General features: G+C 43.4%; 2 protein-coding genes across 2 annotated transcripts in view; one reads left to right on the top strand and one right to left on the bottom strand.

Annotated features, from left to right (window-relative positions):
• Nucleotides 1-1152: 1152 nt before the first annotated feature.
• On the top strand, nucleotides 1153-2454 carry DUSP14 (dual specificity phosphatase 14). The gene has a single exon (XM_007464883.1). It carries the CDS (start codon nucleotides 1239-1241, stop codon nucleotides 1833-1835), a length of 597 nt encoding a protein of 198 aa, XP_007464945.1. The 5' UTR covers nucleotides 1153-1238; the 3' UTR covers nucleotides 1836-2454.
• A 3712-nt stretch (nucleotides 2455-6166) lies between these two features.
• The window catches only part of SYNRG (synergin gamma), a 92699-nt gene continuing 87204 nt past the window's right edge, over nucleotides 6167-11661 (bottom strand). Inside the window, 3 exon segments of the mRNA XM_007464882.1 lie at nucleotides 6167-6703; nucleotides 7717-7752; nucleotides 8153-8263. Coding sequence (XP_007464944.1) covers nucleotides 6572-6703; nucleotides 7717-7752; nucleotides 8153-8263 — 279 coding nt within the window. The 3' untranslated portion in view covers nucleotides 6167-6571.

The following is an 11661-nucleotide window of genomic DNA, read 5'->3' as shown; positions in this document are numbered from 1 at the left end:
CTGATCAGCACTCACTACTCACTTAGGACCTTGCAGACGCAGGACTCCAGAGTAATCAGACTCCTCAAGTGAGTAGTCCCAGCATCACCAGTCTTTGGAACCGGGGATGTTCTTGTCTAACTGAAATCACTGTGGGCATGCCTACGGAACCCTGGGTGGGGATAAGCACACTTCTCAGAGGGCACAGACTATAAAGTGGTATGAAAGACTATATAGAGATTATATAGTATTGAATGTCTTTTATAGTAACTACTGTACTAATGAAATAATATAGATGTTCAGATGTTAAATTTTAATTCCAGTACATCTTAAGCCAGTGGGATACATTCTGGAGCTTAGAATTGGCTGAGGAAGGTGAAGTAATTTAGCCACACCCAGGGTCAGGTCAGCTAAAATGCTCATTAACTTAGACGAATGAATTTTTGAGACCATGGCCTTCAAATTGCCTAGGATTGTTTCCATGGAAATGACATAGCACAGGTATTCAAATGTCACAAATATGATAGAGTTAGCTGTTTTTTAAATTATAAAGGGCTAAGGTGACCATATGTCCTGCCTTTTCTGTAACTGATCCAATTCAGTATCTCTCTAGTCTACAAAGGCCATGCATTGGACGTATTACCTAAAGCGATATCGTTTTTATACTTTGTAAGTATAACCTATGTACGATCTCTATGTCTAGATTTAGGTTTAGGAAAATATGGCCATCATGGCTGTGGAGGTAGGCAAGAAGTATATGAAAGAACATGGCCACAGAAAGGATCACAAGTTCTGATTTCTTCCTGATTACCAGGGAACACCACTCCCTTCAATAAGAGCAAAACCCTGCAAGGTTGTTCAGGGAGTAGTTGGGCTTCTTTCTGTCTTTAACTTTTCCTAAAATAGGATGACTTTCTATTTAGTGCTTTAAAAAAAAAAAAAAATCACCAGAGTGCTGACTTTTACATTGGTTTTGCATATTGGCATCTTAGACTACTTTTCCTAACTGTTAATCAATGGAAATGATTTGTCTACGTCCTGGAAAGAACACACTATTATAGAAAATAAGCATTTCTAATCCTTTTGCCTTCCCATTCCACAAACACTGCAGAAGGCTGTGATGAATCAGTAGCATCTGAAGTACTGACATATACCTGTATTTTGCAGGAAAGTGATTGTAATTTCCAGTTCCTTGGTGGAGGAAAACAAAACACTCTGGTCTTACTTCCAATGATGCAAGTGTGATTGCTGGCGTCTTCATGAGCTCCAGAGGTCACAGCACGCTACCACGGACTCTCATGGCCCCTCGGATGATTTCTGAGGGAGACATAGGAGGCATTGCGCAAATCACTTCCTCGCTCTTCCTGGGCAGAGGCAGTATAGCCTCCAACCGGCACCTCCTCCAGGCTCGTGGCATCACCTGCATTGTTAATGCTACCATCGAGATCCCCAATTTCAACTGGCCCCAGTTTGAATATGTTAAAGTGCCTCTGGCTGACATGCCTCATGCCCCCATTGGACTATACTTTGACACTGTGGCTGACAAGATCCACAGCGTGAGCAGGAAACACGGGGCCACCTTGGTGCACTGTGCTGCAGGGGTCAGCCGCTCGGCCACGCTCTGCATCGCATACCTGATGAAATACCACAACGTGTGCCTGCTGGAGGCGTACACCTGGGTGAAAGCCCGGAGGCCCGTCATCAGGCCCAACGTGGGCTTCTGGAGGCAGCTGATAGACTACGAGCGCCAGCTCTTTGGGAAGTCGACAGTTAAAATGGTACAGACACCTTACGGCATAGTTCCAGACGTTTACGAGAAGGAGTCCCGACACCTGATGCCTTACTGGGGGATATAAGTCACCAAAGCCTGCATCAGCAGCCCCTCGAGCAGTGCCAGCATCTGCTGCACGCGTCTGCTCCCCTCTTCACCTTTCTTTCCAAATGGTTGACTTTTGGTTCTCCCTGAAGTGTTTTTTACACTGGGTGTTCATGTCTATCTTAAGAGAGAAGGGAGGGAGGGGAGGAACGTAAGAAGAATGCTTACATGGCTACTGACATTTTTAAAACGAACATTTTGGAATAGTGTTTATGAAAATCTTTAACTGGCTTTTAATCGTTTTTAACAATTTGAACAGTTTAATAAACTGGTTCTGCTCTATTCTCAATCCCATGCCTTTTGGCACCATGGGAGGAGCTCAGTGCAAAAATCACTTTGGGCCCCGATTAACCCTTTAGATACAAGCTTTGCCCAAGGCTGCCGACCAAACACATGCTTAGGGAACATTGATACCAGTGTCAGTCTCTACTGGATCAGCCCTCTTTCCTTTCCTCCTATTATTTAGTGACTCTGTAAGTTAAAAAACAAGCCTTTATTATTTAGCTGTTAATTATAATGAGGTCTGCAAACACCCTGTCGGAATCAATGTGCCCCAGGACTATATTAGCATTATTTTTAATAAATATATCTGCTTAACATATTGGAATTTTTACTGATAAGAATTTCAGGGTGTGTGTGTGTGTGTGTGTGTGTGTGTGTGTGTGTGTGTGTGTGTGTGTGTGTGTGTGTGTGTGTGTGTGTGTGAAGAGAGGTGCTCTCCAACAGCTATTAAAATACGGCTCCTGTGATAATTATGAATGCTCCTTAAATCAGACATCCCACTTGAATCATGTCAGCACTGCCCATCCTTGCAGATGGGCAGATATTAACCTCATTCAGTGTTGGAACAGTAGAAAACAGCACAGTGTACACTCTAATAAAAGGTACAGTTTTCAGTTGTCTCTTGGGAACTGGAGGGCACCAAAGCAGTGAGTCCTCCATCAAAGAAACTTTGTTTTTTTTTTATAAACTTTAAAAACATATTCATTTTTGGCTGCACTGGGTCTTTGTTGCTGTGCGGGGGCTTTCTCTAGTTATGGCCAGTGGGGGCTGCTCTTCGTTGCGGTGCACAGGCTTCTCATTGCAGTGGCTTCTCTTGTTGCGGAGCACGGGCTCTAGGCACACGGGCTTCAGTCATTGTGCACGTGGGCTCTGGAGTGCAGTCTCTCTCAGTAGTTGTGGCACACGGACTTAGTTGCTCTGCGGCATGTGGGATCTTCCCGGACCAAGGCTTGAACACATGTCCCCTGCATTGGCAGGCGGATTCTTAAGCACTGCGCCACCAGGGAAGCCCCCAGAAACTGGCTGGGACTTGGTAGAAGTTTCTATTAGCTCTTCTCTATTGCACGCTCCTGGGAAACCACTGGGCGTTAACAGGTTGCTCCTTGCTTTTATAGGGGAACTGCTTGTCCCAGCAATGGCTTTGTTTTTACTTCATTTCCTTGCTTATCATCTGTAGAAAAATTTCCTAGATTTTCAGTCTGTTTGTTTGGCAAGAAGCCCTACATGTAATGCCAGTGGCCACATATTTATACACATTATATCCTCCAGATTTTACCTGGTTTGTGGCAATGGTTTCCCTCTAAATTCCACCTTTTCTATTTTATACAATTTGCCCACTTTTATAAACATGCACCATTACTGTCTAGAAGGGAAAATTAAAATGAAATTAATAGTTTCTATGGGAAATCAGAGCAACCCATAAATGCCTCAGCAGCACGTGATCAAAAATCAGTCAAAAAACAAACTGGCTGTGGAGGCTACGGCTTCTACAGTATGAAGGCAAACTCTAATAAGTCTGGTAGTCTCTGGATAAATGTGCAAAAATCAAATTGTATATAGCAAGAAAAATGTTCTTGGTAATTAAGAAAAATTTCCTGCAGAAATCCTGGCCACTGCTGGGATGTAACTTAGCACTTGGGAAGCCTAACACCTTTCCAATCTAAATGTTGGAGTTTATTAGCTAAAGGTCACGAAGGAAGGTACGTGACCTCCAAGGTGTGACGGGATATTTTGTAGTGATCCCCAGTGCAGAGCAAACATTTCAGATTTCTATAACATCAAGGCCCTATGATCTTTTCAAATCTTAAGAACACGCTAGTCATTAAATAAAAGGCAAGTCGAAGGCATCTGTAAATTAGCAAAGAATTATGCATATACGCACAAAAGAGACTCAAATAATTTAAAATATGCAAACCTATATGAACTAACTAGTAGCCACAGGAAAAATAAAGCATATGGATCATATCCTAATATATCCTGTGCTGCTTCTACCTCAAGCATGTCCAGACAAAAATTACACACTAAGCCGTAAAAAATTGTAAGGCAAAATTCAACACCAAAACAGTGCTTACCAACTGTCACTCAAGAAGGCGGTGAAGCAGCTTGCACAATGCACTATATGGAAGTAAGTAACCCTGGTTACTGTTTCCAAGGACACTGGGCTCTTGGCCAGCAAGTGCTGAGGTGAAGCTGAATGCAGTGTTGACTCATTTTAATAAACCTGCATAAAGAAAATCAATGCAACGGTATTCCACACTCCCCAAATCTTTATTGGTGGATCTAATAAAACATTTCCAGTACTAAACAGATACTGAAAGTAGTGAATACTCTTTATAGCAAAGGCTTTTTATTGATGTCTGCTGTATTTTCCCCTCGCACCTCCCATGGAGTGACTAAACCTATCATACTTGGTAAGGTCAGCAGTAATTATAACTTAGGAATTTTATCTGAGGCATTCTGGAATATATCTAGAAATGGAAGCCAATCTAGTTAACAGGTGAGCATACTTTTTGAAATGTCATCACTATGGACCACTGTGACAGAATAATAGTCCACACAGCATTTCCAAAAAATGTCTCTGCAATGTAAATTCTGTCAAACTGGGAGACATTTCTTGTCGCAAAGGTAGATTTTGTTATCATGGTCTATCATGGAATGTATAAGACCAATTAGAAGGCTGCTTGAAGTTTGGTGCCGTGTTGAAACCCTAGGTGCTGCACAGGCTAAAGTGGAACCCAGAGGCCTCAGGCAAAACCTGCTAGAAACCAGCCCACTTGTGTTGTCACTAACACCCACTGGCTCTGTGGAGGGCAAAGGTAACAATTCAGAGACAGCTGTCCCAGGCATTAGTAGCTGGAGATGGTATCATCTGGAGCAAATGAGAAAAACAGATTTACCTCATCAACAGTTCTCTGTGCACTCGGGCGTGCAGCCAGGTAAAGCAGAAGCCTCATCAATAGCTCGGGAATGAAAATGTCTCTACCTTTCTTGGAGTGGATGGAAGTAAAAGGTAGTAAGGTGGAACAAAACAATTTCCTCAAGTTTTGTCCTCAGGAGGGAGAATGATCTAATTAATTATGTGAAGCAGCAATTACACAGACAAAACCAACTCTTCCAGTTTACAAATAAAAACTAAGTCTAGGTCAGAGAGCTTAAGCCATACAAAGTGAAACACACAAGATTCAAAATCTCTTCGTGAAGCACGTAATTAACAATTGAGAGAAACGTGTGTCCTAGTTTGGTGGGTTCTTCCCAGGAATAACACAGTCTTTAACCACTTGGCTTTCCCCCCCCTGATTTTATGCATTCATTTTAAGTGGCAAAGAAAATTCCCTATACCAGAGAGCATAAGCCTTTTCCTTCTAAAATTCAGTGCTGTTTTTGAACAGTTTCCTGCCTTTGCTTCTAAGTCACGTGCCTCTACCACAAATACACACCTTACTTTTCTCCTTGCTAGGCCAGGAGCTCCATCTTCTAACCCTGAATTAATTTTGCGGTCTCTCACAGAGATACTGCGGTATTGGTCCCTGTGCAGTCATTTCTGGAAATTTGGCTAGAGGCCTCTGCAAAGAGATTTCATTCAGCTGGCTTTCCAAATCTCATCTGAAAAAGGTATCACGTTCACAGTCTGTGTGTGAGGTAAAAACAAGGCTTTCAGTGAAGGCGCCTAAGGGCAACGATATTCACCCCCATACACTGAGATTCAGGCCTCTGTCAAAATGAACATTCTTCTCACTGCAAAGTTCCCAGGCATGTTTTGAGAAAGTTTTCTTAAAAGTTGACAGTCTTAGAAATGAACGAAATGAGTAGAGAACTGGTTCAGTTGTGACAGTAAAGCTGGTAAATCTGCCCTCACCCACCTGCCATTGTCCAATGGAGAGAAACAGAATTTTTTCTATAAAGAGTATCAGTTTAATCACAATTTCCCCCTTTTTATTCATTTCAGATATTAAACTAAATGCGGATAAATGCATTCTACTTCACAGAACAGTAAGTGTTCTAGATACACACAAACACTGGCCCAAAACATCCTTCCAACCCCAGTCCTATAGCAATAATTTATTTTTCTTCAAATGTCAATTCTTCACAGTTTCAATACTGCAGCAGCAAATATTCCTTAGATAAAGAAAATTGTGGTACATGTTTTAAAACATCTTAAGAGAACTAGAGATAAGTTAGCAAACTTCCAGTGCAGTTTGGGTAGAGCAGTTTTACCGCGAATCCCAAAGACTGGCCTTGGGAACCTGGGGGCAAAGGTCGTTGGTGGGAAAGACTGGGAACTTCTGTAGCACCTCCTCCCCCGCCACCTCCTGAGGATTTCTTCACGTAGACTGATGGCGGTGGGGGGAGCTCTGCAGCATTCGCGTTCTGTTTATTGGTCCCTGTCACCCCAAGGGGTGTGGCAGTACTTCCCACAGGAGCTTTCAGGAAATTTCAGAGCAAATCAGGCAGGATGAGGCCGGGAGGCTTTGGTTCGACACAGTTGATCCAGAAATTGGCACAGCTGGCATGATACTGGTGTCCTCCATACGCCAGCTTGAAGCTGTCCGTTTCCGAGTTGAACGCCTGCCGGGAAGAAACAGACATGGGGGCCAGTCAGGCTCCCTCCACACCTGGGCACTGACCAGCAGCCGGCACGGACCCCTCTCCAGCTCACAGAGGCTGAGGCCAAACTGGCGCACACACAAAAGCTGAGCAGGTGGCTACAGGAATTCAAGCGAGAAAGTTTTTTGCCGCTAATTAAAGGTATAAAAATATCTTTACTGTTAAACCCAGTTTCAGCAAAAGGAGGCCAAATTGTTCCTAGAAAAGGCAGACAGAGGCTGTGGGGGTCGGCAGGGGTCCTGACACTGGACAAAAACAGCCACAGGCTGGGGATCATTTTGATCTCTCTGTGAAGAAAGCAGCCCTTCCCTGAGGCTGGCATTTCACTATAACATGCCATCCCTTAAGTTTCTGAGGCTGATTACAGTCCTATCATGAAAGCAAATGAAAGATTAAAGACTCTTAGGGTCTAATGCCATTCGGAGCTGATAACCAAACTGACATCATTAAAAAGTCCAAATAGGTATAGGATTTGTAAAAAATAAAGATGTTAAACACAGCAGAATGATTTCCAGATGAATAATGCTTACCGGTAAGTTACAGACAGCCAGGCCTAACCTCAATCACTTCCGGGGTGTTTTGTAAAGCTCAACAAGTAAACAAATAAATAAAGCTCTAAAACCCAAACCATTTGCTTTTGTCTGCTAACGGCCAGGTCCTGAAGCTCTCTGATCTCATTCTGTGTGTCACTACCACTTCATCTTCCAGAAGCTGCTCTTTCTGTTACCCTGTTCATCCCAGAGAAAAATAACCACAACACCAGAAGCCAACTATGAGCCACAAGCATGCACAGCAGATGGAAGTGGACCCACACGGACATGTTAGTTGACCGAATCAAACACTATGGGAACGAAAAGGACTCAGCAAAGGATCCATGATTGGAACAGCTCAGGATGGCAGTGGAATCATCGAATTTGCCTTCCACACTCAAAATTAAGATGGAGACGCTAAGATAACGCGTAACTGGTTCATACTTTTTTAGGATGTTCTTCTGCAGGCTTCTCTTCTTTCTGAAATAACGTTGAAACCATAAGGTCAACAAAATTCCCGGAACAGGGCCTCTGGCCTCCAAACGAGTCCTTACAGGTTTAACCTTTTCTCCTTGCCACCCCACTGTGCAGAGGGTGGGCAGGCACGTGCCAACAAGCCCGCTCCTTAGAAAGGCAGGAGCTGCCTCCACCCCTCGACAGCTCCCCCCCTCCCCCCGCCCCGCTGCCTCCACCCCTCGACAGCTCCCCCCCCCCGCTGCCCCTTTGAAAGAACATGTCTGCTTCTGTGGTCAGATTTCAGGGCTTGATAAACTCCCCTCCTCTGGTGACAGACCTTGCGGAGAAGGGTCAGATGGGACTGCCTCCTGGGTCGGTCAGGGAAGCAGCCCGTGCAGGGGAGGGGGGAAGGCGGGTGACTTACCCGGCTCCTGGAGTCCACGTTTAAAAGGCACACCCCACAAGCAAGCTCCTGAGCGTTTTTAATCCCGGGCCGTAGCATACAAGAGGAAAAATCCAGTGAATTTTCATCAGGCTGTGAGGACAAGACAAACGGGTAAGAAGCCAGGAATTCCACACGCTGCTGGTTTCACTCCCTGATCAAACATCCCAACAGGTCCAGCAGCAAATTCAGTCCACTCTCTACCACCACCAGTACAATTATTCCATTTCCCAGACGTTTACCGAGTACCTGCCCTGCTGTGTTCTAGTTGCTAGGGATGTTAGGATGAGCACAAAATGGTCCCTGTCCTCTGAGAGCTGTTTAGGGTCAGGGCGAGGTGGGTGTCAGGCCACACTGTCAGGCCACGAGACCCACACTAGGGGTAAGGACCGAGCGCCGGAGAACAAGGGGGAAGGGGTGGGGCACTTACCCGACTCAAGGGGAAAGGAGCGTGGTGGCAGAGAATGCTTCTGCGAACTTCGAAACACGGTGGCTGAGTCCTGATGGGTGTTTGCTAGGTGAAAGGGGTAGGGTAGGATGAGGTAGGGGAGGGAAGGGTATCTACTCTATGTAGAATAAGCAGCCTGGGCAGAGGCCTCTAAGCAAAAGATCAGGTATGAGAAGAAATCTAGGGAGCGGGAGCCAAGCTTACGGAAGGAGGGAGGAGATGAAACTGGAGCACGAAGGCCTTGAAAGGAATATGAGGGGTTGACACTCTACCCTGGGAAGCCCTAAGGGTTGTAACTAGATTGTGACAGGATCAGGTCTGTACTCTGGACAGGGCCCTCTGGTTGCAACGCAGGCAGGCACTGAACTGGGGGTCTGGGCCTGTTACAAGGCTGCAGCAGCGAGCCGGGAGACGGGTCCTGAAGGTCAGAACTGAGGGAGCAACAGTGCAGAATGGAGAGAAATGGACACATGAAGAGCTATTAAGGCCGAAGAATCAACGGGCCTGGCGGGTCTTAGATGTGCGAGGAGGGAAGGGGACTGGGCAGCTGAAAGGATTCACCCTGACGGGCGCCTGAGACGAGAGCCGGTCTGCGGATGGGGACTGGGGAGAAAAGTTCAATTTGGTACAAAAGCCGCGTCGAAGCTCCTGTGGGCAGCTGAGTTCTGATGCTACATGAGCAGGCAGACGGACATACAGGCCTAGCCCTCAAGAACCAGAGATCTGGATGCTATCGGCTAGGGAGAATAAATATATTAACAGCTAACAAGTCAAGTCTTTACCTGTGCTAAGCAGTACACTAGGCTCTTTACATACATTATTTAATTTATTCCTTACCAAAAAATCTATGAAATAGGGAGCGTGCCCAATGATTGAAAGCTGTTAATTTCTTAAAAGTTAAAATGCACATCTATTATATGAGCTTGCAATTCCTAGATATTTTTATCCGAGAGAAATGAAAACATGTTAACAAAAGTCTTATACAAGAAGTGTTCATAGCAGCTCTATTCATATTACCCAAAACTGGAAAGAGCATATGCATCTTTCAACAAGAAAATGGATTCAAAAACCATAGTATATTAATACATTGGAATATTACTCAGTGATAAAAGGGATCAAACTGATACACACAACACATGAATTTTTACAACATGCTATGTAAAAGAAGCTGACACAAGAATATATACACTACATAATTTCATTTATATTAAGTTCTAGAACAGGCAAATCTATGGTGATGGAAATCTACAGAAAATGGATCACTGGTTGTTTTTGGAATCAGATCAGGGGACTGACTGGGAAGGGGCAAAAGGGAACTTTAGGGGGTGATGAAAACACTCCATATACTGATGGGGTGTGTGCTACACGGTTGTGTGCATTTGTCAAAACTGGTCCAACTATATACATTTAAGATCTGTGCATTTCATTGTACATACCGTTATTCCTCAACTACGAAAAACACTTGAATAATAAAACAAGACAAAAACAACCAAAGAAAAGCAGAAAAACAAAGCAAAAAACCAGAATGGTAGAAAACATTTGCAAATGATGCAACCGACAAGGGCTTAATTTCCAAAATATACAAACAGCTCATATAACTCAATAGCAAAAAAACAACCCAATCGAAAAATGGGCAGAGGACCTAAATAGACATTTCTTCAAAGAAGAAATACAGATGGCCAATAGGCACATGAAAAGATGCTCAACATCACTAATTATTAGAGAAATGCAAATGAAAACTACAATGAGGCACCACCTCACACCGGTCAGAATGGCCATCATTAAAAAGTCTACAAGTAACAAATGCTGGAGAGGGTGTGGAGAAAAGGGAACCCTCCGACACTGTTGGTGGGAATGTAAGTTGGTGCAGTCACTATGGAAAACAGTATGGAGGTTCCTCAGAAAACTAAAAATAGAATTACCATAGGATCCAGCAATCCCATTCCTGGGCATATATCCAGACAAAACTATAATTCAAAAAGATATACACGCACCCGTATGTTCACAGCAGCACTATTTACAATAGCCAAGACATGGAAACAACCTAAATGTCCATCAACAGATGAATGGGTAAAGATGTGGCACATATATACAATGGAATAGTACTCAGCTATAAAAAAGAACAAAATAATGCCCTTTGCAGCAACATGGATGGAACTAGAGATTATCATACTAAGTGAATTAAGCCAGAAAGAGAAAGACAAATACCATATGATATCACTTATATGTGGAATCTAAAATATGACACAAATGAACCTATCTATGAAACAAAAACAGAATCACAGACATAGAGAACAGACTGGTGGCTGCACAGGGGGCAGGGGTTGGGGGAGGGATGGACTGGGAGTTTGGGGTTAGCAGATGCAAACTATTACATACAGAATGGATAAACAACAAGGTCCTACTGTATAGCACAGGGAACTATATTCAATATCCTGTGATAAACCACAATGGAAAAGAATGTAAAAAAAAGAATGTATATTATGTATAACTGAATCACTTTGCTGTACAGCAGAAATTAACACAACATTGTAAAGCAATTATACTTCAATTAAAACAATTAAGAAAAAAAAAGATTTTGGATTCTTAATGTGTGAAAGTTTGGTATACATGAACTGATTTATTTTTCTTATATATGCCCTAGAGCAGAGTTTCTCAAACTTGGCACCACTGACATTTTAAGCTGGATAATTGTAAGACGAGCTTAAAAGACCTGTAAGACCCGTCCTCTGCATGTAGGATCCCTGGCTAATTTGGGGCAAAACTGCTCCCCTCCCCGACTATTAAGAACTGACTTTCCAAAGAGGAAGACGTATGTGTGCACGCATATAAATACATATATACACATAAGCCCACACACGTATGTCAGCTGATTATAAATTTTACTGATATAAAGAATGTGTAGCACACAATTTACAAATAATAAAATATACCATCATCTTTACTGTAGATTCCACATAGTGTCTTGTTCTCACAAAATGCTTTCTTGGATTTTTGCCCAACTCTTAGATCAACCACCTTTGCTTGCTTTCCTGAAAGAGTG

This window comes from Lipotes vexillifer, unplaced genomic scaffold (assembly GCF_000442215.2).
Source record: "Lipotes vexillifer unplaced genomic scaffold, Lipotes_vexillifer_v1.1 scaffold788, whole genome shotgun sequence".
In the NCBI taxonomy this organism is placed as follows: Eukaryota; Metazoa; Chordata; class Mammalia; order Artiodactyla; family Lipotidae; genus Lipotes; species Lipotes vexillifer.
This window is presented reverse-complemented; position numbering and strand designations above follow the sequence as displayed.

Bases quoted from the DNA above. Each gene is read 5' to 3' on its own strand.
- DUSP14 (XM_007464883.1), top strand. From the start codon at position 1,239: ATGAGCTCCAGAGGTCACAGCACGCTACCACGGACTCTCATGGCCCCT.